Here is a 26,934-nt window from a genome sequence, read left to right on the forward strand (position 1 = left end):
AGATCAGGGTAGTGAGGCACGGTGGCAGATCTAAAGGGAGCAACAGTCCTAGGCGGAGTTCGAAGCTCGAGACCAAGCTGAGGTTGCTGATGTTTGTTTCCCCCGTAAAGCTTTTTGGCTAAGTTGCATAACGGTTACGTTGACATGATGATTCGGATCGAGGGAAAGGCCGCGGTGTGGGAAGGATTGCCGTGAAGAAGATTGCTAAACCTCATGACCAGATTTCAATGGCTTCCTGTGGTGACGAATTAGTTGACGGCCTCTCGCCAACTAGCTGCCTGCGGATTCGAATTCACACACACACACACACACACACACACACACACACACACACACACACACACGTTTAGTTTCATTTCATTTACTTCATTTTTGTTTCTGTTTATCACAAGTCTGAAAGTTGGGCTGTTTGAGACAGTGATGTTGTAACAACTAAAGAGTTCGGTATTGTCTAAGTTTGTGATTTGTTTGACAAAAGATAACTTTGTGATTAAAGTCAATCATAAGACCCATTAATTAAACAGAATGTAACTGTTCCGGTCTTGCTCAAAAAGGGTAAGTAGAAAAAGAATATACAGGATGTGGATCATTTGCGGAAGGACTTCTAAGATATCACTGTGCCAATATTTCAATCTGATAATATTAGTTATGTGCTTCTTTCATGTGGCATTTTTAGTATTTTTTCAAGATTTACTTGCATTATTTTAAAAATTAGTTTAAAAAACACTTTTACTAAAAGCATTTTTATCTATTTTAAAAGTACTTCTAAATAAGCTGATTAATTTCCTATAATCGCCTTTCCTTGGCTACGGAAGAGTCCTATTCAAGTAAGAGTCTGGAGCATTATTTGAGATTGGACCATGGATTGGATTATTGTGGATTGGACTTTTTAATCCGGTCCAAGGTGCCAAGCATGAGAATACTGGACAAACTGATACCACGCATTGGATTTATTACTCGATTTAGTAACTAGAAGCATACTTAATCAAACCTAATTAATTATTAATTCAATTGCATCAAAGATTAGCGTTTGCCTGGTCGCAGTCACACTGTCACAGACAGACAATATTGACCAAGCACACGCTGTGCACTAAAACCAAGCTCTCATGTTTTGACTTGGCACCCAATTCTTCTCCTCTCCTCTCTATATAAACCCCTCTTTGCTTCCTCTCTCTAACACGACTCTCTCAAACCTCAAAACCCAAAAACATCAGCTCTCAACTTGTTCGTCTGTTCCGGTTGCTAGCTACGACGATTTGAAGTAAACACTACTGCGAGCTATTCGATCCTACTATGGAGATTGTTCCGACTACGTACCACGACAGCTTGAAGAGGTACTGGAGGAGGAAGAGCTACCAGAGGCTGTATGGCGAGACCAGAAAGAAGATGAGGGTTGCGAGGCTCGGCGGAGGAGCTAAGGGGAGCACTAGTCCTAAACGTAGTTGGAAGCTCAAGACCAAGCTGAGGCTGCTGAAGTATGTTTCCCCTATCAAGTTTTTGGCTAAGTTGCATAATGGTTACGCTGACATGATGATTCGGATGGCGGGCAAGGCCGGCGGTGTCGGGAGGATTGCCGCGAAGAAGATCGCAAAACCCCAAGATCAGGTTTCAATGGCTACTTGTGGCAACGAGTTAGTTGACAGCAGACTGGTTTTGGAGATTTACAAGAGATTGGCTGCTTCCCGCCAATTAGCTGAGCATGGATTGATAGTTGAAAGCCAAAGCAACTTCTTCAACTTGACGGATATGTAGTTAGTTTCACTTTCAGTGTCACAGATTTGATTAATTCTATTTGTTAGTTCTTATACAAAAGTTTGAACATCTACAGAAATTGTAAAATGTTCATACGTCCTCGTGGAAGCCGGCCCTTACAGAAACTCAATATATTGGTTGAATTTTTCGTACATTTGTGCCTATGATTTTTATGTTTTTGGAATTTGGATTAGAAATAAAACTTAATTATGCGTCGTGAGTCAAACCACGTATATGGGCGAGATGGATCCACTGCTGAAATTGTTGCACAAGGTTAATGCATGCAGTCGCCAGGTTTTGACTGGATACAGGACCGCTATGAAATTATAACTCAATTCTCCTATCTGGTAGAAAATGTCGTACTCGCAGTCTTCTTAACACATAAACATATACGGATTATGATCAGAATCTGCACGCATGCTAATTTTAGGACGGCTAATTTGTGGGTTGATCTGAGTTTCTAACTGGAATATATTTGGCCTTTCAGATACCAGCTGTTGTTCTATGTGCCAAATCTTCTTTTTTGCTTATAAAATTACTTGACAAGAGAATATTGTTGATGCCGTTTTTCCATCGGAATGTGGTGTGAATTTGTTGATGTTAATTTTGTACCCTTTTGTTTTGTTTGTTTTTGTAATGGCCAGCTCATTCATTCCTGGAGAAACCATAAGACCTAGCCTACCACTTTGACTTGGCACACAAGTCTTCTCCTCCTCTATAAAACCCCCCTCTGACTTCCTCTCTTCACACACCTCTCTCGAGCCATTTGTACCCACACAAATTAAGAAACCCTAGTACTGGTAGAAATTAATCAATTAAAATGGAGATCGTTTCGACCACTTACTACGACAACTTGAAGAGGTACTGGAGGTACCAGAGGCTGAATGGTGAGACCAGAAAGAAGATGAGGGTAGTGAGGCACGGTGGCGGATCTAAAGGGAGCAACAGTCCTAGGCGGAGTTCGAAGCTCGAGACCAAGCTGAGGTTGCTGAAGTTTGTTTCCCCCATAAAGCTTTTTGGCTAAGTTGCATAACGGTTACGTTGACATGATGATTCGGATCGAGGAAAAGGCCGCGGTGTGGGAAGGATTGCCGCGAAGAAGATTGCTAAACCTCATGACCAGATTTCAATGGCTTGTTGTGGTGACGAATTAGTTGACAGCATCTCGCCAACTAGCTGATTGCGGATTCGAATTCATATATATATATATATATATATATATATGTACATTTTGTTAACCCAAGTCTCCACTCCATGATTTGATGCTCCACATGCAGTGCAGAATCCTAGTCAGCAACAAGCTGTATGTGCATATGCATGTGTGCTGTCTCCACTCCATGCTTTGATGCTCCACATGCAGTGAAGAATCCTAGTCGGCAACAAGCTGTATGAGCATGTGCATGTGTGCTGTCAGAAGTCTTCCCATGCGTGCTTGGTTACTGTTAGTTTAATATGTAAAGGTGTATAGATGGTGCTGCGGCATGAGTGTGCAGACTGTCACTTACAGTTTAATGCATGTGTGTGTGCTGTTAGTTTAATATGTAAAGGTGTATAGATAGTGCTGCGGCATGGGTGTGCAGACTGTAACTTACAGTTTAATCTGTAAAGTGTTGTTGTGGTGTATATATCAAAGCCTTCCCGTAAGGCCTGATAGGAAGATAAGATTTTGAAGTTATAATTCATATCATAAAGTTCTTTATGGTATCTAGAGCCTTTTTTGTCTAACGACAAAGATCCTAACCTATTATTCTGTCCATCATCGCTTCCATGGCTGGAAACAATGTCCCTGCTATCAACCATAACCCCCAAACCACCACCTTTCAACCTTTTTCCATTATCGTCAATATCAAACTTGATAGAACCAACTACCCACTGTGGTTGGCTCAAATTCTCCCTATTTTAAAAAGCCGGGACTTGATGGGGTATGTTGATGGCACCTTGGTGTGTCCCCCAAAACATGTTGCTGGTTTGACAACCGTGAATCCTGCGTACACAACGTGGGTGCAACAGGATCAAATGATCCTTAGCTGGATTAATGGATCTCTGACTGCGTCTGTCTTGTCTGTGGTGGCAAGCAAAAGAACTGCTCGAGCTACTTGGGAAGCTCTGGAGCAAAGGTATGCATCCACGTCTCATAATCGTATTTTGTTTCTAAGGAATGAATTGTTGCAGACCAAAAAATGTGATCTCTCTGTGGCGGATTACCTTGATCGCATGAATGCGATTGCTGACAATCTTGCTCTTGCTGGGCAACCTGTGAGTGATGATGAACTGGTCCAGATTGTGTTAAATAATCTTGGACCAGCGTATGAGATGACTGTGAGCGCAGCACAAGCTCGTGACAACCCTATCACTTATCCTGCCCTTGAATCCTTGCTGCTGACAACAGAAAGGAGAATGGTGGAACACAATGTTCCGTTGGTTGAAGGAGCCACTGTTAATGCCTTCATGGCTTCTAGAGGACGTGGGGGTGGTCGTTCTCGTGGTGGTGGACGCGGGAACTACTCACATCGTGGTGGTGCTCACCGAGGTGCCAATCCTCGCCATTACAATGCTTCGCAGAATAATCAAGGAACTGGCGAAAGGTTTGTTTCTTGTGGTGATAGAATTGTGTGTCAGATATGTGGTAAACCAGGTCATCCTGCGTTGGATTATTACCAGCGCATGAACACTGCCTTTGAAGGACGAATTCCGGCCAAACGACTCTCGGCCATGACCTATTCACCAATTACTCTTAACAAACAGCAGAATGGTTCTTGGCTCCTAGACACAGGAGCCAATGCACACATTACTCCTGACATTCATAATCTGGCCAATCCCAAAGAGTATCACGGGAATGAAGGAGTAGGAGGTGTAGGTAATCACACGGGCATCTCAATTGCACATTATGGTTCCAGTAAACTTCAAACTAAATCTTGCTCATTTGTTTTACGTGACATTCTTCATTGCCCAACTGCCTCCACTAATATCCTTTCTGCTCATCAGTTTACCCTAGATAATGATTGTTACTTACTTATTTTTCCCCATGTTTTCCTTGTAAAGGACCTCAAGACACGGAAGACGCTTTTCCGAGGGAGATGTGAGAATGGGTTGTACCCATTTCCAAATGGCAGTGGCTGTCTCAAGCATTCTGTTACTGCATGTGTGGGAGTTCGAGTGTCGGTTCAAAAGTGGCATGCACGTCTTGGCCATCCTGCAAAACCAATAATCAAGTTTTTAATTTCAAAAAAATTGGTACCAATTCATGGTACCTCTGATGTACGCTTTTGTGAGTCATGTCCTCTAGGTAAAAGTACTAAATTACCTTTCCAATTGTCCGAGTCTAGGTCTCAATTTCCTTTGCAACTTATTCATTCAGATGTGTGGTGTTCTCCAATTCCTTCTAACGAAGGTTTTCGTTATTATTTGTTGTTTGTGGATGATTATTCGCGATATTCATGGATTTTTCCCATGAAACAAAAATCTGAAGTTTTTGCGATATTTGTGAAGTTTAAAGCCAAAGTTGAAAATATGTTTAACAAATCCATAAAAACTCTTCAATGTGATGAAGGTGGTGAATATAAGAATCATTTTTTTCAAAGGTTTCTTGATATTCATGGTATTTCTCAACGTTTTTCTTGCCCTAAACATCCTGAACAAAATGGTTTAGCTGAACGAAAACATCGACATATTGTCGAAACTGCCATGGTTATGCTTGCTCAGTCTTTCATATCAACTACGTTTTGGTTTGATGCATGCTCAACTGCCACATATCTAATAAACCGATTACCTACTCGTGTATTATTTGATACATCTCCGTTTGAGAAATTATTTCAAAGAAAACCCAATTATGAGTTTTTGAAGGTGTTTGGTTGTCGTTGCTTTCCATGGCTAACACCATACACGCAAAACAAGTTACAACCAAAATCAAAGTCCTGTGTTTTTCTTGGATATTCTTTGAACCATCAAGGATACAGATGCTTGGACATGACCACAAGAAGAGTTTATTTGTCTCGCCATGTTCTATTCGACGAGGACTCATTCCCTTTTCAGGGACTCACATCTCCTTCTGACAGTGTCGACGAACAAGGTAACAATTTTTTCCCTCATATCTTACCTAACTTTCCATTACCCACTAATCCACCATCTATGGTTGAACCTGTATCACAGCTCAACCCACATTTAGACCCTAACCTATCTATAGGACCCTCACTATCATCAAATGAGCAAGTTTTAGTAACTGAACATCGTGTGCAACCCACTGTCCCCAGTGATACTGGACATTCTATGACTACACGGTCTAAATTAGGGGTTCACAAACCAAATCCAAAATATGCTATGCATGTTGCACTTGATAACTCTCTTGTTGAGCCTACCTGTTTCAGTCAAGCAGTCAAACATCAGGCGTGGAGAGAAGCTATGGCGCAGGAGTTTAATGCACTACAAAGAAATGGAACTTAGAGCTTAGTTCCGTACAATTCTACAATGAATGTGCTACCCAACAAATGGGTGTTTAAAATTAAACGTCACGCTGATGGCACTCTTGAGCGACATAAAGCTCGGTTAGTTGCCAATGGTTTTCATCAGAAAGCTGGTGTGGATTACACCGAAACTTTCAGCCCTGTGGTAAAGCATAGCACCATTCGACTCGTGTTGAGTCTTGCTGTGTCAAAGAAGTGGCCTGTACGCCAACTTGATGTGCATAATGCGTTTTTGCATGGATACTTAAATGAACATGTCTACATGAGACAACCATCAGGCTTCATTGACAACCAGTTTCCTCATCATGTATGTAAGCTACATCGATCTCTTTATGGTCTCAAACAAGCGCCTAGGGCTTGGTTTCAACGGTTCTCTGATTTCTTGTTTCAACTAGGGTTTGAGGAATCTACGTGTGATTACAGCCTTTTTGTGTTTGACAAGCAGGGTATATATATTATTCTGTTAATTTATGTCGACGACGTTCTTATAACAGGGAACAATCCATGCCAGGTGGCTCATTTGATTCAGAAACTTGGTAGTTTGTTTCTAATGAAAGATTTGGGACCGCTCAGTTATTTCTTAGGCATTGAAGTGAAGTATAATGGTGATGCCATGCATCTTTGTCAGTCTAAATATGCACTGGATCTCCTCACTTGCACAAAATTCACAGATGCCAAACCTATTTCTACTCCTGTGTCGTCTGGTCAGAAACTGAGTGCTCATATTAGCGATCCTTACGTCAAACCAGAGATGTATCGCAGTGTTGTGGGGGCACTACAGTACCTCACCATCACACGACCTGATCTGTCCTACGCTGTGAATCAAGTGTGCCAATTTATGCATTCCCCGAAAAACACACACTGGATGGCAGTCAAGAGAATTCTTCGGTATCTAAAGGCTACATATAATCATGGCTTACTGTATCAACCAGGAACTGCTACGTTGACAGCTTATTCGGATGCAGATTACGCTGGCAACCCTGATACTCGTCATTCTACGGGTGGTTTCTGTGTTTATTTGGGTTCTAATCTTGTCTCCTGGAGTTCAAAGAAGCAGAAGACCGTTTCACGTTTGAGTGCAGAAGCGGACTATCGCCAATTAGCTTATACTGCTGCAGAATTATCATGGTTAAGGTCTCTCTACAAAGATCTTCATTGAAATTTGGTTCCACCAACCATTTGGTGTGACAACATTTCCTCAATTGCCCTGGCGTCCAATCCAGTCTTCCACTCGCGCACTAAGCATCTGGAGGTCGACTACCATTATGTTCGTGAAAAGGTGGTTCGAAAACAGCTCGTAGTAAGTTATGTGTGTTCTCAAGACCAGCTTGCTGACATTTTTACCAAAGGCCTCTCTTCTTCACGATTTAAGTTTCTTGTCTCCAAGCTTCCAGTTGTTCCCCCACCTGTTCGCTTGCGGGGGGCTGTTAACCCAAGTCTCCACTCCATGATTTGATGCTCCACATGCAGTGCAGAATCCTAGTCGGCAACAAGCTGTATGTGCATATGCATGTGTGCTGTCTCCACTCCATGCTTTGATGCTCCACATGCAGTGAAGAATCCTAGTCGGCAACAAGCTGTATGAGCATGTGCATGTGTGCTGTCAGAAGTCTTCCCATGCGTGCTTGGTTACTGTTAGTTTAATATGTAAAGGTGTATAGATGGTGTTGCGGCATGAGTGTGCAGACTGTCACTTACAGTTTAATGCATGTGTGTGTGCTGTTAGTTTAATATGTAAAGGTGTATAGATAGTGCTGCGGCATGGGTGTGCAGACTGTAACTTACAGTTTAATCTGTAAAGTGTTGTTGTGGTGTATATATCAAAGCCTTCCCGTAAGGCCTGATAGGAAGATAAGATTTTGAAGTTATAATTCATATCAGAAAGTTCTTTACATTTAGCTTCATTTCATTTACTTCATTTTTCTTCCTGTTTATTACAAGTCTGAAAGTTGGGCTATTTGAGACAGTGATGTTGTAACAACTAAAGCGTTCGGAATTGTATAAATTTGTGTTTTTTTTTTTTTTTTTGACAAAAGATAACTTTGTGATTAAAGTCAATCATAAGATCCATTAATTAAACAGAATGTTACTGTTCCGGTCTTGCTCAAAAGGGGTAAGTAGAAAAAGAATATACAGGATGTGGATCATTTGCAGGAGGACTTCTAAGATATCACTGTGCCAATATTTCAATCTAATAATAAATTAAGGTCACTATTATTTAAAAAGTTAGCAGGCGATTTTATAATTTTTACGTTTTCGTTGCAACGGAAAGGGCTAGCTAGTGCTAAGTTTGTATTCACTCACTTCAACACTGATAATGGGGAGGAAGTCGGCAACAAATCTTACATTTTTGTTCTCAGGATGGCGTACGCATTCTCTAGAGATGCAGCCATGCCATTTTCACCACTTTGGCATAAAGTGAACAAACCGAAGTCCTCATAAACGCTGTTTGGCTTTCAGCTTTAATATCGTTTTGCAGGGAACTAACAGTAAGCACATGATCACTTGCAGCAAGATTTTATCTCTGCTTTCTTCGGCAACTGGTAACCATGTTTGTTTCGATATCTTTGCATTCTCTCGGAAGCCTTGTGGCATTCAATGCCATGGTTTCTATCACAAGCATCGGACTGTACATTGCTTATGCCCTACCCATCTTCTTTAGGGTGACCTTGGCACGCAAATCCCTTGTCCCAGGACCTGTCAACTTGGGACACTACGGGGTACTTTTGTTGGTTGAATTTCAGTTAATTGGGTAGCAATCATCTCCGTTCTCTTCTCAATCCCCGTGGCCTATCCAGTTACCAACAGGACACTCAACTATAGTATACTCCCTTCAGTGACAAATCCAGGATTTTAGACTTAGGGGGTCCCAATAATAAAGATAAAAAAAACTATAGTGAAAAATGTCCTCTCCACGGAACTATTGATCTTCTATTTTGTTGCGGAGTAGACCCTCAATGATATTCATAGCGAAAAATATCTTCTTCACTGCTGCTTGCACATCCATGAAGGCAACAAGCCTCTCCATTGCATCCAATGGCAGATTCAGGATTTTAAGATTGAGTGGTCTCAATATAAAAGTTCAAAAAACTATTAAACGAAAAAATAAACTACAAAAACTAAATTTGTCCATGATGAAGTTTCATACTCGAAAATGTGTCATTATAGATTTATTGCAAACTAGAACGAAAATATCCAGAATATAATTGAAATTATCTAAAATTGGAATTGAACTACTTAGTTTGTGAAGACTGGGGGAGGAGACTAGGGTTGTGCTAGTGGGTGGGGAGGTGAATGGAGAATGGGATTAGCCAATTAGGAGTTAGATATGGAATTGGAAAAGTTCTGACTCTATTTGAACGTTGAACCATTTTGTTTAATAAAAAATTGCAAAAACTATATATTAAAGAACGTATTGACGCACCGTTTTACTTAGAAGGTTTTTTCAAACCATACATCAAGCGCACCATTTTCCCAAGTCATTTGAATAAAAATTGTAGTCTTCTTTCTTCTTTCTTCTTTCTGGTTTGCAGAATACCAAAACACTCTGCAACTCCGCTCCTCTTCTCCTCCACCATATATGCCCAAACTTGGGTGATCCTCGGAGGTCCTCACAAAAATTTATCCCGGCTTCCGGTGGTGCTAGGACCACCCAGGCCCCTTAGTAGATCCGTCCCTCTGCACCTGCCCAAATTGTTGGAGAGTCCCAAAGGTCGATCACAAGTGTTTCTTCAAGCTTTCAGAGGGTCCCGGGACCTCCCGGGTCCCTATATGGATCCGTCACTGACTCCCGTAACCCATTGCTGTTGGCAGTTTGTTGGTCATCACAGTTTTAGCTTGGATCCTCAGCGCTCGACACTGGTTTGAAGGTCCTATAACGAACATAGAAGCATGAACTTGTGTATATTCAGTGATTTTCATTTCTTGCAATCATCTATAGACTATGATTATTCTTTAAGAAAATATGCTCATGCAATTTACTTTTTTTTTTATTTTTTTACAAAAACTGATTGGTTTAATTTGTACAAATTACTCATTGTATGGTAATATTCCAGATTATAGAAATGAAGTCTCATTTGGCTACAAATATTCGATTTGATACAAACTAACTTTACCAACATAAAAGATGGAAGACAAACAGGAAGTCTTGTTTATAAGGAAACTAATATTACCATCTTGAAGGGAAATATAATGCATGCTTGAATGAAACCCTGTATTTGGAACTGATAAACTACGGTGAATTCGGGCTATTTTGAAGTTTCCGTTAGCAATTCACAGTAACCATTGGCATCACCTGCATTTGGTGCACTGTCAAACCAGTTGAACTCCTCTGGATCTTCTTCAAGCAGCTTCAACAGATCATCATACTCCAACATGGGTGGGTTATTGTTTGAACTAGCTGGAGAAGCCTCTATTGCTGCAGCATCCAGCTGCTGGCTTCCACCATTGAAGTCTGCTGGAAATGTTTCTGCATTGGCTGCATTGCCTGAAGCTATATGTTCCGGCCCAACCTCAAGTAACTCAGTTGTTCCGGTGACTTCCGCTGAAAAGTGGTTCTGATTTTGGAAATTGATAGGGGTAGTCGGGGTTGGAGTGTAATAATGTGCTTGATTCATGCCAACTTCAGTTTTTCCCGTGATTTCTGCGAAAAAGTGGTTCCGATTATGGGAATTGATGGAAGTGGTCGGCGCTGGAGTATAAAACTGCGCTTGATTCATGCTGGTAGACGCATTTGGGAGCTGAAAAGTATTTGCTGATATGTAGGGAGAAGTAAACCCTGGAGTCATGTAGTTCGTAATCGGTAAGGTTGTTTCGCTTACTTGAAACCTGCTCTCTTCTAATCCAAGTGGGTGGTTTCTCTTCTCGATTTCATTCATGCCTGCACCTAATGTGAAGCCGTTTGTTTCTATTATCTGGTCCAAATTCTGAAACTTTCCATGAGTTCTCAAATAAAAGTCATAGAGGCTTTCGCTTTGATGATTTGTGTTGTGAGACATGACTGTGTGTTCTGAATACGGATTCTGCCTTTTGTAGTCACTGAATCTGGTGAAAGAATTCGGAGTCATTAATTGCGCTGGATTGCCTTGAACTCCAAAAGTTGAAGTCCCTTGTTCGTATGGGCGGCATATTAGAGAAGTTTTCCTTGCTGGTGGAAATTCATTTCTGCTATTCCAACTGTATGGTCTGCTTAATGAAGGTAAGCTCGTTGTGCCAGCCTCCTGAATTTCTTGTACTTGTTTCCTGTATTTCTAGAAGGATAAAGAACCTAACATAAATCCTTCTGAAAACAATTACAATGTGAAAAGAAGTTCTTAAGATATAAGTTGAAGAGAAACCTGTAGATGGCTTGCAACCTGGCGCAGCGTTATATTAGGCACGTTCATCCATTTCAGAATCGATCTAGGACGAGCATCTGTGTCCAAAAGAAAACAAGAAACGAAAATAATTTAGCACTTCTTAAAGGTGAAGATAAAAAAAAGGAAAACTAGATTGTTTTATGAGAAGGGAAGAATTACTTTGATCTCCTAATGCACTTAGGGCTGCTGTAAACTTGAGATGAAGTTCCGGAGTCCAAATGGTGCGGCACCTTCTATCTTCGGAGCTGCCATTGCAATCCTTATTTTCCTTTCCTTCCTCGTCCTTATTTGTACTTCCAGAAACAGTTTGCTCTATGTTCAGTTTAACTTTCTTCGCTTTTTCTTGCTCTTCTTTATCATCGACTGGTCTCTTTATCCCAAATGCTCCTTTTGTATGGTTCTCTGTGGCTATCTGCTGTTCAGCGCGAGAGCACTGTAGTTCTCTCTGACGATTTCCCTCACCTCTCCTAACTTTACCCGATCTGCATCTTAATGAGCGAGTGTCTTGCGCGTCAAGGCGCAAATCGTGTACAGCGGTAGACCTACACACACCAGCAACCTCATGGATTCTAATGCCTCCAGATGGAGGTCTAAGCACATTACCGGCCTCATCAATCTTCTTTGCACAATTTGGTTTATGTGTGTCCTTCCTTGGGTTTCTTACCTTCCGATAAACGTGTTGCCACACGTTTTTCAGATCCTCTAAGGAGATTGGTTTCTGAAGAAAAAAGCATGCTCCTTCAGCTAGGGCCTTCTTGGCTACATTAATATTCACTTCCGAGGACATGACTGCGTTGAAATATAAGTTATGCAACAATTAGTACACAACCAGAAGGAATTTCTACAAGCCAATCGATCCAAATAGGAAAAGTTTTAGATCCATTGAAGCTTACATATGACAGGAATTTTGTTCTTATGCAGCACCCGCAGAAACGAAAATCTGTGTTTATCTGGCATACTGATGTTAGCCATTACTAGATCATAGTGATCCTTTTGTTCCCGAATCATCGACAATGCAACAGAAGCCAGCGCGGTTGTGCTAACTAGAGGAGAAACGAGAGAGAGAGTTATTAACCAAGTTGTGAAAAATAAAGATAATTCCTTTTGAAACCGAAATGTTGCTCATTTGTGACCCAAATGTCACAAGTTAGAATCGTGGAAACAGTATCTTTGCAAAGTCAAGTAAGGATGTGTACGATAGACATTCCCCCTAACTTTGCAAGGCCTAAGACCTTATTGGCTTGGGATCGCCCTTTTATGTACAAACAAATCATGTATATCAAAGAAAATTATATACAAATGCATAGACACAATAAACGTTCAAGTGATGATTATCAACAAAAATTACACAGACAAACAAACAAAGAATATAATAAAAATTTTATCTTAATATATATCTTATGTTAAGAAAGATTTAGCTCAATATAAAGACAAAAAATTACATAAACATAACAGATAAATCAGGATAAATCTTATATCGTTTTGTATGCGATAACTGTTGAAAGATAACTCGGCTAGGGTTTAGAAATATGGAGTCTGGGAATTAACTTTGAATACTTTCTTATTAATTCACAGTTGAATCCAAGACTTATATAATACAAAGAAGTCTATTCTAGGAAGGAAACAAAGATGATTTACATTGATTCATACGGATCAATTCTATTCCTAATATCAAGGGGACGATATTGTCGTCCAATACTCCCCCTCAAGGTGGAGTGTGAATGTCAAGAACACCCATCTTGCCAAGTAGAGAACGGAATGCTGACTGTCCAAGTGGCTTGGTGAATATGTCGGCAAGCTGCTGTCCAGTAGGTACATAGGCTGTCGAAATAATCCCAGAACGCAGTCGTTCTCGAACAACATGGCAGTCGATCTCTATGTGTTTGGTGCGTTCGTGAAAAACGGGATTGGCAGCTATGTGAAGTGCAGCTTGGTTGTCACAGTGTAATCTTGCCGGACCCTTGTGATCAATTTGCAGATCAGCCAATAGGTACTTCATCCACGTAAGCTCACATGTAGCTGAAGCCATGGCACGATACTCCGCTTCAGCTGAGGATCTCGAAACGGTAGATTGTTTCTTGGTTTTCCAAGAAACTAGTGCACCTCCAAGAAATATACAATAGCCTGTGACAGATCTTCTTGTAAGTGGACAGCGAGCCCAATCGGCGTCGCAATATCCTTTCAATGTCAAACTCTCATTCGAAGGAAAAAGAAGCCCTTGTCCAGGTGATCCCTTTAAGTATCGTAGAAGACGATGCACTGCGTCTAGATGAGGCTTTCTTGGTTGTTGCATAAATTGGCTGAGTATATGGACCGAGTATGAAATCTCCGGCCTCGTGATTGTGAGATAAATAAGTTTCCCAACAAGCCTCCTGTATTGCGAGGCATTATGGAGAAGTTGCCCGTCCGTTGGAGATAATCTCAAGTTTTCTTCCATTGGGAACTTTGCAGGCTTTGCACCAAGTAAGCCGGCCTCATCAATAATGTCAAGTGTATATTTACGTTGTGAGATGGCGATTCCTTGAGAAGACCGAGCCACCTCCACACCGAGGAAATACTTTAAGTGTCCAAGGTCCTTAATGCGAAAATGGGATTGAAGAAATTGCTTGAGGTCACGGATGGCAGCCTCATCGTTGCCTGTGATAATCATGTTGTCAACATAAAGCAAGACGGCTGTAAACGAATCTCCACGCACCTTAGTGAATAGGGAGTAGTCAGCCATTGACTGCTGGTAGCCGGCTTGACTTATGGCAGTGGAAAATTTATGGAACCAGCTGCGAGAGGCTTGCTTAAGGCCATAAAGGGACTTGTTGAGTCGGCATACATTATTCTCCCCCTGCCGATGAAGTCCAGGAGGCAGCTGCATATAAACTTCCTCACAAAGGTCACCATGAAGGAAGGCATTATGGACATCCATTTGATGTAAGGACCAATGACGAACCGAAGCAACGGCTAATAAACAACGGACGGTGATGAGTTTGGCAACAGGAGCAAAAGTTTCCTTGTAATCGATACCTTCGCGTTGAGTAAAACCTTTGGCCACAAGACGAGCTTTATAACGCTCGATGGTACCATCGGAGTGGTACTTGATTTTGTATACCCATTTGCAACCGATGGCGCGATGACCAGGAGGTAAGGTAGTGAGGGTCCATGTGTTGTTTTGTTCAAGGCCCAGAAGCTCAGAGTCCATGGCAGCATGCCATTGAGGATCACCGTTAGCCTGTGCAAATGTAGTGGGTTCGACAAGAGTCGAAATAGCACAAGCAAAAGAGCGATGCGATGGTGAAAGATGAGCATAAGATACATAGTGAGATAAAGGATAGCGAGTACCTGACATGGAGGAGGACGTGGCGCTGGGACCAAGAGATTGCACATGATATAAATGGTATCCCTGAAGCCTGACGGAGGGCTTGAGAGCACGGCCAGATTGGCAAGGGGCAGGTGGGGCAGGGGGGGCAGGTGGGGTAGGAAGTGGTGGAGAGACTAAGTGAGGGTCGGTTGGTGTGGGAAGAGAGGGTGCTATGGGAGTGAGAGGAGCAGTTTCTGTCGGTGTGGGTAAAAGGATGTCGGGCGGTGTGGGTACAGGAGGGGCAGTCGGTGGCGGTATGGGATTAGGATGAGATGGAGAGTCGGTGGGGATAGGTAGGATAGGTGTAGCAGGGTGATGGTCAAGTGGTTGAGAGGAAAAAGGGAACGTGGCTTCATGGAAGATCACGTCACGAGTGGAAAATTTTTTGTGTGTGGTAAGGTCATAAACACGATAGCCCTTCTGACCTAATGGATACCCAACAAAAATACATCTTTGAGCACGTTGGTCAAACTTATGGTGAGGATGGAGGTTGGTAGCATAACACAAACAACCGAAAACCCGAAGATGCGAAAAATCGGGAGTGTGACGATGCAAAAGCTCATAAGGAGTTTTATGACCAAGAAGAGGTGTAGGTAAACGATTAATTAAATAACATGCTGTTTGTATGCTTTCCCCCCAAAAATGGTGTGGTAAATTGGCTTGAAACCGTAGAGCTCGACCAACATTGAGGAGATGACGGTGTTTCCGTTCAACAACCCCATTTTGTTGGGGCGTGGACGGACAAGAAGTTTGGAATATGATACCCTTGTTATCAAAGAAAGGACGTAAAGAGGTAAATTCACCACCATTATCAGCCCTAAGTGTTTTAAGCATGCAATGAAATTGTGTTTGGACCCAAGCAATAAAGGAACGTAACAATCCTTGTGTTTCGGATTTAAAACGCATGAGATGTATCCAAGTATAGCGAGAATAATCATCAACAATCGTTAAAAAATACCGAGCCCCCGAATGGGAATTGACTCGGTGAGGTCCCCAAATATCACAATGTATCAAATCAAAATGTGCTTTAGAAGAAATAAAACTGGACGGAAAAGATAACCGGGTTTGTTTAGCAAGAGGACAAATGTCACATGTATGACTGGAATCAAATACTATTGATGGAACTTGTTTGGTTAAAGTTTGCAGAGGATCGGTAGAAGGGTGCCCTAATCGTTGGTGCCAGAGGGTGAAGTTGCGGCTAATGTGATGAGCGAGGCGAAGGTTGTGTTCTGGCGCCAAGTAGTAAAGCCCATTATATCGCTTGCCCAGGCCAATCGTCCTCCTCGTATCCATGTCCTGTATCACACAGAAATCAGGGAAGAAAATCACTATGCATCGTAATGCTTCAGTAAGTTTGCTAACAGATAATAAGTGAACTCGGAAGTTGGGCACATGGAGCACTCCATCAAGTTTAATGTGTGGGGTAACTTGTATAGAACCAATCGAGTCTATCAAGGCATGTCCTCCATTCGGCAATTGAACAGAATCCAGCATGGATAATGACTTCTTGTCTAGCAAATGAGGAGAAGGAGATACATGGTCTGTTGCCCCACTATCAATGATCCAATATAAAGTTTTCTCTGACAAGTCAGAAGAAGGTGTGATTGTACCTGTTGCATTTGCAAAATGCTGCGGATTACCATCAATGTTGCTCTTCTTGAGCATTGCCATAAGTTGATTGTATTCTTCTGTGGTGAACTTTGGACCGTCACTGGACGTCGCCTTGTGTCGTGAGTCTACACCCTTGGTGGTCTCGGTCTCCACCGTGACTTGGTTTGCCGCAGGTTTTCTTTTATTTGGTGACTTGACTGATTTGCCATGATACTTATGGCCAGGCGGGAAACCATACAGGTAAAAGCATCGATCCACGGTGTGGTATTTTTTATCACAATATGAGCATTAAATGGTGTTTCCTTTTGATGCAGCAGTTTCCCTGTTACGGGTTATATTCATAGCATGCATATTTATATTGTTACGATTTAGAGATACCTCTACTTGCTTCTCTTGTTGGAGAACAAAGGAATATGCCCTCCGAGTGTCTGATAGTGGCTGCATCAATAGTATCTGTCCACGTACTGCTGCATAAGTGTCGTTTAAACCCATCAGGAACTGCATCACCTTTTCTTTCTCATCTCGATCATTCATCTTCTTCAATCCCCCACAGGTGCAAGTCGGAGTTTCATTGTAGGATGCCAGTTCATCCCACAACGCTTTCAGTTTCGTGTAGTAAATCTGGATTGATTGTTGTTCCTGTCTGTGTTCAACGATCTCTCTCCTGATTTGATAAATGCGTGAGTCGTTTCCTTGTGAGAAACGATCTCGCAGGTCTGCCCAAACATCGGCTGCTGTTGTGTAATAAGAAACGCTGCTCGCAATGTCGTCGTGGACTGAGTTGAGAATCCAGGCAAGGACCATATCATTGCATCTTTGCCAGGATGCAAATTGTTTGTCAGTCTCTGATGGAGGGTCAATGGTGCCATCAACCATGCCAAGTTTATTTTTCGCGCTCAAGCTGATTCGCATAGCACGACTCCAGGTATTGTAGTTGTCTCCTTGAAGTGTTTTGGAGACCAAGATATTCCCAGGTTGATCTGAGGGATGTATGATAAAAGGGTTCGAGACATCTGTGAATGTCTCCATAGGTTTTTGGGTGTCAATGGACGTCTTAGGTATTGGATCTCCCATGGTGGTTTAGGTGATGTTGTGTTTGTTAGGATTTGCGGAAGCTGTGTGGGTATTCAGAGTCACCAGAAACGGTGCTCTGATACCATGTTGAAAGATAACTCGGCTAGGGTTTAGAAATATGGAGTCTGGGAATTAACTTTGAATACTTTCTTATTAATTCACAGTTGAATCCAAGACTTATATAATACAAGACTTATATAATACAAAGAAGTCTATTCTAGGAAGGAAACAAAGATGATTTACATTGATTCATACGGATCAATTCTATTCCTAATATCAAGGGGACGATATTGTCGTCCAATAATAACTACTTCAATCATTTAATGGCTCCTTGTTCATCATATAACCTTGTTATTCTTGGTTTTGTTTTCATGGATTGCCTCAACCTTTAGATCCACACAAACAAGTTCAAATATTCCATCCAAAATCAGTTAATTCGTTATAGGCATGCGTATACATAAAATATAGATAGAATTTTGTATCCATGTCAGTCTTATCTCATAGATCAACATGACACCATATATTAGTGTGTGAAATTTCTGGAATGATTTACCTTTGAATGAGTTTTTTTTTAACCTCGACGCTGTGGACATGAGGGGCAATGTATCATGATCTACCACTAAGATTCGGAGGTCACGTGCAAAGCTAGGGAGACCATTAGTCTCTTTAGGGCTCATGTGTTCCATGGATACCAAAACAATTAGAACAAGATTGAGTGCAACAGAGAAAGCATGAGAGACAGAAGTTTGAATCCGAAGATAAAAATGATTTAGAAATTAGATTAGGAGATTGATATCTTAGAAAAAGATTAGATATAGATTAAGAAGCTTTAAGCCTTTAACCTAGAGAGAGATTTAGAGAGAGAAAGATATAGAGAGAGAAGATGAGAGTTACCAGAAGCATGAACTCAGGTGCTTAAGCAAAATTGAAATATTTTGTTGGGGGAGCTCACATTTATCTACAAAACTGAAGAAATGGTAGTGAAATTGTGAAATTGTGAGGGATTACGGTCTGGTCAACAGAGTGTTGACCAATGTGACTTGGTTAAAACTTGAAATTAAAATAATAAGAAGATGGAGAAAAACTTCATTATTTTCTTATTTTCCATGCCTTTTAAGTTTTAACATCATTCTTTTATTCATTTTTGAAAATAGAAAGCATTACAATGAAGATCTATGTTGTCGCTTCACATCTTTTGAATATTTGAGAGTCATATCACAGCACCGACTAACCTCATAGTGTCGTATTGGTCAAACTCAATCCCGACTTTTCTTAAAAAGATAAAGTTGCTCTAATGGTGAGTCCATGAGTTAGTTATTTGGGGTTTAATGAGGTTTTTTGAACTTAATTTCTTGCAATATTTAGAATTGACTGGTTTTATTTGAAGAAAAAAAAACGAGAAATAATTATATCTCTTTACATACCATGTTTTTACCATTCCTATGTTGCGGAAAAAAAATTAAAAATCATGCTGCGACTGAGGCTGATTACTCATGAGTGCCAAATAATGTTACTAAATCTGGAAATTAAACATCAATTAGAGTCAGCTTACTCAACACTTAAAAAAAAAAAAAAAAAACCTCTGAGCAATTAGTTTAGCCATGACTAGTGTGAATAACTCGTTTCATTAAAATTTAAGAACCAAGCTTGCGCCCATTGGCGCCGACGGGACTAGCCTCGAGCCTCTTGGTAGGTGCTCCCGCACTCCAACAGTTTTTCAAATTTGCTAAACGTTCATATATTTTGATTACACAAGGTGATTTGCTACCCGTCCGTTGGGGAAAAGAATGTAAAAACTTCCAAATATTACTAATTCAACACAACCTCCTGTTTTACAAAAGAAACTTCTCATTATATGCCATATTAAAAAGGCAAAGGGTGAATGAACTAAAATTATTCAAACTTTAGGATTAATTTCACACTGTTCCTTGAACTTTGATCTCAACAAATTCATACGCAACACGCGAAAACTCGATATTTAGGTACATTAGTCAACGAGTCATCAAATTTCTTGGACTTGTTTGAAATCAACCTTACAATTTGGGTAGTCTTAAGTAGTTTACCAAAACAAAAATTTATGATTATCTTTTTAAGAAATTTTTTATATGTCACTTCAATGCATACAACAATTTTAAATATCACATTAAAGAAAGGTTTAAGGGAGATGTCATTACTCTATAATCCTAAAGTTTTCACTACTTAGTATTACGATTTAGTGACATTTCTCTTCACTTGTAAGTAAGAGATTCTTGGCTTGAATATCGTGAACAGAAGATTTGATACAAATTTATTTTCTTCTATTTCGTGTATATATTTTGAAGGTATTTCTGACCATTGACTATGTGATGTTAAGATATGTTGGGTAATTGGATTGATAGATAAGGCCCAGCCCAAATGAAGCCCATGTTAGGAATTAGGCTAGGACCAAACCCAACAACAAATTACTAACCCGATCTGTGTTTGATATTTTTTTTTGTTCTTTCCATTTTTTTTGTTGCAATCTGTGTTTGATTTTTAGGCTTCTTCTTTCGGCGGGACGCTTAAGATTCTCTCGAATTAAATTGAATCGAAAATTCGCAGAGTCTGATTTCGGGTCGACAATGGTGAGAGGCTCACTCCATGGGGTTTTAATTTTTTCAATTTTCACTGGTTATTCTATAATTATATTCAGCAGCGGAAGCATATCTGACTGCAATTTCTGATTTTCCAGGAGGATTTTTCCGAAGAGCTCGAGCCCTTATTCGATTACAGACGCGTTCAGCCCGTCAGTCTAATTTGCCTCGAGGGTGAGCTCTTTCCTGCTAATTTCGGTCGATTCAGTTGATAGGAAACATAAATTACTCAACTTTTTTCATAAAAAAAAAAACTTGATTTGATTTTTGTTTTTGTTTATATGTTTGTATAGACGATGAATTAGATGCTCCGTCAGCTTCTCCTCCGAAAAGGAGGGAAATTTCGGATTCCGCGGTACCGAATTTGTTATTGACGTTCATATGTGCTATGTGTGTGTGTTAAATTCCATTTGGTAAGAGGAATTGTTGTAAATTGCACTCTATTGACGTTGATATTTTGGATAATATTGTGGTTAGATTGAGAAGGTTGATGAACCTGTGAAGGTAGTGAGTGTTATTAGTTGTGAAGAAAAGGAAGAGGAGGACTGGTTACCTCCTCCACCTAAGGTTTCTGCTGGCGCGAAGCGGAAGGTTGAAGATTCTACCATTAAGGAACTGAGGTATTTGAATTTTGGGTTTTGATTGTAATTATTATATCTATCAAGACATATATCTTTCCCTCGAGAAGAAAGGTGTGACAAATTAGTGGCTAGTGCATGAGCTTTCCCGTTCATTAGATTCCAGTTGGTAACTGGAATTTTACGCTTGTATCGTGTATTGAAGGAAGTATAGTTTAATGTGGCCAGTTATCTTAGAACATTAAGGCTTTATTTGGGTCTCGTAAATAGTGATGGCTAGTTATGCTTGTTGATATTGGTTTACCCTTTATCGTTTTGGTTTTTCTGTTGCAATTCAAATTTTCCAATTAAATGTGGTCTATGTATGTAGGAAAAAGAAGAAAGAGCTGGCATCGTATGCACAATCAGCTGAAAATGTGCTGAGATCGGTAGAGGAGTCTGTGATAAAAGAACTTAGTATCTCATCTGAGGCAGTTGAAGAACAACCTCCAAAGCCCCGCCCTGAAAGAAACAAAATAGTTGTATCTATTCAAGACAAAGATGGAGTTAAGCAGTTTCGTATTTATGCGGTATGTTGTGCCAGAAGTATTAACCTTCAATGTTTGTCTAGTACTCTTTGGCCTAATCTCTGATGTATATACAGGCTATGTGATATTAAACATTGTAATATTTTTAATTATGTTTCCTTCTACTTCTACTTCAACAGGACGACAAGTTTGAGCGGCTCTTCAAAATGTATGCAGATAATGTTAAGCTTGACCTTCAGAGTCTGGTGTTTTGTTTTGATGGCGACAAAATAGGTCCAGCTGCTACGCCTGATGCCCTTGGGATGGAGGAAAATGACATTATTGAAGTGCATGTTACCTCGAGGTGACATGGTAATGCATCAATCATGATGATTTCGCAATCAATCTTTCCACTTGTATCCCTTTTTACATTCTGGCTTTAGCGTATATCCTTACACTCATGATCCTAGCGTTTTAGGAATAAAAGTATAGATACATCAAATTTCCTGGACAAAAAGAAATTAGGTGCATAAGCCTTACTTGGCTATGCTTAAATTTGAAAGGGTGGACATGGTTTGGAGTGGTTAACAGCAAGAACTTGTTTTACTGACTTCAGGACTGGGGGGATGTTATAAACATGTTGCCACACTAAAATCATTTGATGTGCCAATTTAAGCAGCTACTATACTAGTTTGAAGTTTTTCACCGTGTAGAATGGAAATACGAAGCTTTGATCTCCGTTAGTTTTAGACCTGTTTTTAGTTGTAAAAATGACAACATTTGAGCAGTAAGGTGGGTCTGCTAAAGGCTGTTGTAGTCCCTGACGAATTCATTCAGAAGGGGGAGTACCCGGGATGTATAGAAAGTAGAAACTGAATGCGTGTTGTTTTGGGGAAAGAAAACCTTAATCTAGATTCACCCTCTTTTCACTTTCTTTGTTACTGCTGCTCTCAATATACCTTTGTTTTAGATGTTTATTTGTTAAATTGCAGTGTTGTGAATATTGCTTCTTTGAATTCAGGTTTTTCTTCGACAAAAGCACGAAAACCGTCACCTTGGTGGATCTTTGATGGGGACTAGAAGGGCCTTTGGCGGCCGTCTTTTGGTGTACGTTCGTAGTTTGTTGTGCAGTACCTGCTCTTTAACTGTATAGTGTGTCCTTATATTTTGAAATTATGTTTTAACTCTTCACGAATCTTATGTGAACGTTGACAGAGGACCCGATTGAGAGTATTCCCTAACTTTGTTCTGCATTATTTGTTAGCTGCCAAGACCGGACCATTCTTTAGTTATGTCAATTTTTGAGATGCTATTTCCATCTCCTTTGCCATTCGCAATCAGAAACCAAAATCCCAAATGCAAGTCGAGAACGACTTAAGAAAAGCCAACCTACGATAGCAACGCGACTGTCGTAGTGTCTCTACTTAAGAAAAACCTACCTACGATTTCAATGCGATTGTCACAGTGTTTCAAACTAATAATACAATATCACACTTTTTTAATTTTTTTACTTAATAGTATGAGACTAGCTTGATAAAATGCAAGCAAGGGAGTTCTTCTCGGTGCAAAGTCAAAGTATATTTACAATTACATTTTCAAACACTGCTTGATTCTGTACATACAAGTTATTTATACTAACCTCAGGTTAGTAACCTGCAAATGATTGTTTAACCCGTAAACAAATTACATGTTTAAATACATGGAAATAAAACGTTTTTAAACACGTTTCAAATTCTCATTTATCTATAAGGAAAAATAATTGTTTTTTTTTTTAACAAAAAAAAATAGTTGTTTTAAATAAGGGATCTCCCTAAAATTGGTGGGGGGAATAAAAACCGCAAGAAAAAAGTAGAGAAAATGAAACAGCCATCGGCGGAAACAGGTGAGAGTTCGGATCGCATGGATCGCGTAAGCACTCACACTTGTCTCTCAGTCAATGGGAATTGGATGACGTGGAGGATGATCCCACTGCCACGAACTCAACAGGATCCTCTTCGGATTCTTTTGGTAAAGATTTTGCAGATTTGTGAATTGTACCTATTTATACATTATGCAATCAGTTTTTATCAAGTACTGTTCGTGTTTAATTTAAAGCAAAAATGTTTAAAATGATTTCTAACTGCAAGATATATATAAACAGATACGATTCAAGGATTTTTAGGATCCTCACAAAGAGGATCCGGCTAGAATCCTGATTCGGCACGAACCACGTATCCGAATCCACGCTGGAAAAGTTTCCGCTCTTAGATGTCCACGTCGGATCCATAAAGTTTCAAAAGTGATCAAAAGGAGGAGGAAGAAGTAGCAGATAACCAAAACAAAGAGCTCAGTTCTCATTCACCCTCTCTACGTAAAGAGGTACTTTTTCTCCGAATTTTGTCTACTTTTTTTTAAATTATAATTATAATTGAATTTCTATATGATGATAAAATTTCAAACTTTGCTAATCAGTTAATGCAAAACGTAAGAACGCATCACAGTTTAATTACACGATACAATACAATCGATTCATCTTCTAGATTCTCATTCAAAGATCATCATTGTAAAAATTCACCGAAAATCAGAAATCATTTAGTCATTCGGTTAATGAGTAAAGATTTGGTGACTTGTGTCTCAACCATCCGTATCTGATCTAAAAAGTAAAAGCTGAGAAACATGAAGCCCTGATCTTATTAAGATCTAAATGGAAAATCATAAATAGTATGTTTGTATATATATACGTGCAAGAAAGATTGTATATTTAATGTTGGTTATCTGTGACAGCAATAGGGCTCGGCAGAATTGGGGTTTCAAAGTTTTGAAGGACAGAAAAATGGAGAGATTTTGTGAGTTCTGCTTGGCATTGAGGCCAGTTGTGTACTGTAAAGCCGATGCAGCACATCTTTGCCTTTCCTGCGATGCGAAGGTCCATTCGGCAAACACTCTTTAACCGGTATATGCGCAGTATCTTGTGTTATTCGTGCAGAGACCCGGCTTATATTCAGTGTTTGGATCACAAGATGTTTATGTGCTTTGCCTGTGAGAGTGCTTTGCACATGATCGCTTCCCAACATCAGAAAAAGGCAATCAGCAGTTACACAGGTCAGTTGAGTGTTCCTAGTATGCTTTGATTTATGCAATCAGATTCTTGACTTGAAAAGGCTTCAGCTTGCCGAGGGGAATAGACCTTCGCTGCTGATACGCGGTACAGAACAAATTGACCTATCTTCCTCAGTACTTCAGACATCAAAGAGGCTCAATGTTCATCTTGATCAGCATTTACAACATTCCCAGAATTCCGCCACTAAATTTAGGCAAAGGGACAGTCTAGTTCAGGAGCTGAAAGTTGATCATTTATCATTTCCATTTTCTCAAATGGAGCATTGCAACCATCTTCAACTGCTGGACTTCCATTGCATACAGAATCCTTTTGGCAATGCAGAAGTATGGTTCAAAGTAATCAGGTTCGATTAATGCCAGTGAAATTGATTTATTTGGATTCTTGGAATGATATGTAGCTATTTATCACTTGTTATTCGTTTAAACACTGATCTGATACCGTTTAGAAGTGCCGCGATAGAAACAATAAGGTTTAATTATGTTCAACAACAACTGAAAACTTTAGGCCTTGTTAGTTAGAAATAAGAACACATTTCATTTTGTTTTACCATATGGTCATGTATTGGTTATGCAGTTGTGGCCTCAAAATATGCATGACATAGGGGTTTGTGAAGAACTTGTGTTGTCCTGATGATTTCAATATACCTGATGTTGATATGACAATTCAAAACTTCAAAGAATTATTCGGAGGTGATCAAGATCCTATCAGAGCTGCAGTGCTTCATGTTAAAGATGTGTTATACTCGTTGGTGGAGAAGAGCATATCCGTTGATAAATCAGATAATGGCAATGCAAGTGCAGTCGTGGTGTGAATTTTGATTTACCTTCTCTTCTGGTTTGTGGCTTATACTCTCTTCTCGTTGCTGTTCCTATATGATCATTTGGCAGGAACATGATGCATCTGAGGTTTCGTCTGTTTTCATTAATCGGTCACCTGACTTTGACAACGATAAGGCTTGTAACGAACCTCAAAACCATCAACAGAAAATGGATTCTCCGTGACTTCTGATCACAAGAAGAAGTTGATTAAACTTTTGCATTGGAAGCATCTTGGTCTTGTGCATGTAACTGTACAGTTTGATTTTCTGGTTGGAAAATACATCACAATTCATGCTTCGTTTGAAAATCTTGATATCGTCTCACATTATAGTAATCAACAACAACAAAGTCTTATCTCACTAGCTATATAAATTTTAGAATGCCATTCCACTTAGTTTTGCGGCAAGTCTTCTGTTAGCTCCAAATACTTCATGTCTTTTCTTAAAGTCTATGTCCAAGTCTTCCTAAATTTTCCTCTACCCCTTTTACCATGAGCCTTAATCTCATATCGCATTTTCTAACCAAAATATCTGTAGGTCTTCGCTTCACATGTTCAAATCACCTTAACTGATTTTCTCTCATTTTATCTTCAATTGCGGATAACCTCATTCCTAATCATGTCATTTCTCATCTACCCAAAAGTCTACGAAGCATTTTCATCTCTGCTACATTCATTTCTTGCACGCGTTCATAAATAAAAAAATTACTTGAGTTAATGCAATATGATTTCCTTGTTGGTAAAGTTAATGTTTTGATTCAAATGAAAGCATGAACACGCTTATGTCATGTCAAACGTCAACTTACAGAATTTAGGTAGGATATTTTTTTAATTTGTCTCCTCTAATATCCTATCAAGTACTAGGTTTTGCCTAATTAATCATAGCTCCTGTTGGGTTTGGTGGCTGAGATTAGAGCCACAACCGAGTCCCAAATCGGTCGGTGAGGTGAGCCATCTATGGTTTATAAGGAATAGTAACACATATAATGTCGATATCTTTTGGTAAAATTCTATATTGTTCTTTTTTTGTGGTTAAAGTGGGAGAATATTGGCAATACCGACTCGTGTGTGTGAAGCATGTTAGTGTGCTTCCGCACAAGAGTTCCCACTCCCAGCTGGTTGTGTGATTAGTCATGCTCGACTCCTTATGCTAGCTTTAGACTTTAATGGGAATGTCAAATTCATCTTTTCGCTTCTTTTCCTTTATTTTCGGATCTGTGCAAATATAATTTGGAAAAGGGTGGTGAATAAATGTGTTCAAAACAGCTATATTTAATATTTTTTTTTTCTTACTACATTTATACTATTTTTTAAATAAAATTTATCACTATGTATTCAAATGTGCAAGCGATAAGGGGCATTTTGGTATATTTACATAGAGTTGGGCAACGTTACCATGTGATAAAATTGGATTTGATAAAAAAAAATTGTAGAGTAGGTTGGTCGCACATTATTGAATGTATTATTTAAAAAAAAACACTAAATTTATTAGTTGAATAAGATAATTTTGTCGCACATTATGATTTGATAAAATTAAGATTATTTTTGTTTTATTTAACAGATTTTTATAGCACTTTGAATAGGATAATTTTTCGGGATGTGATATACACACACTATTTTATTTCTCACACATTTTTTTAATTTTCAACCGTTGAATCGGATGAATTGAAAAAGATTAATGAACAGAAATTATTAAAAAATGTGTGAGAAATAAAATAA

General features: G+C 39.7%; 3 protein-coding genes and 2 pseudogenes across 5 annotated transcripts; 3 read left to right on the top strand and 2 right to left on the bottom strand.

Annotated features, from left to right (window-relative positions):
• Positions 1 to 1,163: 1,163 nt before the first annotated feature.
• On the top strand, positions 1,164 to 1,904 carry LOC137736370 (uncharacterized). The gene has a single exon (XM_068475650.2). It carries the CDS (start codon positions 1,294 to 1,296, stop codon positions 1,750 to 1,752), a length of 459 nt encoding a protein of 152 aa, XP_068331751.2. The 5' UTR covers positions 1,164 to 1,293; the 3' UTR covers positions 1,753 to 1,904.
• Positions 1,905 to 10,459: 8,555 nt separating this feature from the next.
• LOC148692063 (uncharacterized) lies at positions 10,460 to 11,485 on the bottom strand (annotated as a pseudogene).
• A 39-nt stretch (positions 11,486 to 11,524) lies between these two features.
• On the bottom strand, positions 11,525 to 12,541 carry LOC137736371 (putative two-component response regulator-like APRR6). Its single transcript, XM_088683476.1, has 3 exons — positions 12,463 to 12,541; positions 11,729 to 12,358; positions 11,525 to 11,625 (listed from the first exon to the last, which is right to left on the bottom strand). Exons 1-3 carry the CDS (start codon positions 12,539 to 12,541, stop codon positions 11,525 to 11,527), a joined length of 810 nt encoding a protein of 269 aa, XP_088539602.1.
• Positions 12,542 to 20,049: 7,508 nt separating this feature from the next.
• Positions 20,050 to 22,555, top strand: LOC137738188 (uncharacterized). 2 transcript variants are annotated; one of them, XM_088682258.1, is made up of 7 exons: positions 20,050 to 20,206; positions 20,314 to 20,389; positions 20,509 to 20,570; positions 20,693 to 20,835; positions 21,164 to 21,362; positions 21,500 to 21,687; positions 22,320 to 22,555. In XM_088682258.1, exons 1-6 carry the CDS (start codon positions 20,204 to 20,206, stop codon positions 21,665 to 21,667), a joined length of 651 nt encoding a protein of 216 aa, XP_088538384.1. In that variant the 5' UTR covers positions 20,050 to 20,203; the 3' UTR covers positions 21,668 to 21,687; positions 22,320 to 22,555. The 2 variants fall into 2 exon arrangements, with proteins under 2 accessions (XP_088538384.1, XP_068333918.2); XM_068477817.2 differs by having other exon boundaries at positions 21,500 to 21,671; positions 22,321 to 22,555.
• Positions 22,556 to 23,574: 1,019 nt separating this feature from the next.
• On the top strand, positions 23,575 to 25,515 carry LOC137736372 (uncharacterized; annotated as a pseudogene). Its single transcript, XR_015954602.1, has 5 exons — positions 23,575 to 23,657; positions 24,063 to 24,204; positions 24,555 to 24,742; positions 24,973 to 25,204; positions 25,287 to 25,515. The product of XR_015954602.1 is annotated as an uncharacterized LOC137736372 (transcript).
• Positions 25,516 to 26,934: the final 1,419 nt, after the last annotated feature.

Source organism: Pyrus communis, chromosome 13 (genome assembly GCF_041283825.1).
Source record: "Pyrus communis isolate YQ-2024b chromosome 13, ASM4128382v1, whole genome shotgun sequence".
Classification (NCBI taxonomy): domain Eukaryota; kingdom Viridiplantae; phylum Streptophyta; class Magnoliopsida; order Rosales; family Rosaceae; genus Pyrus; species Pyrus communis.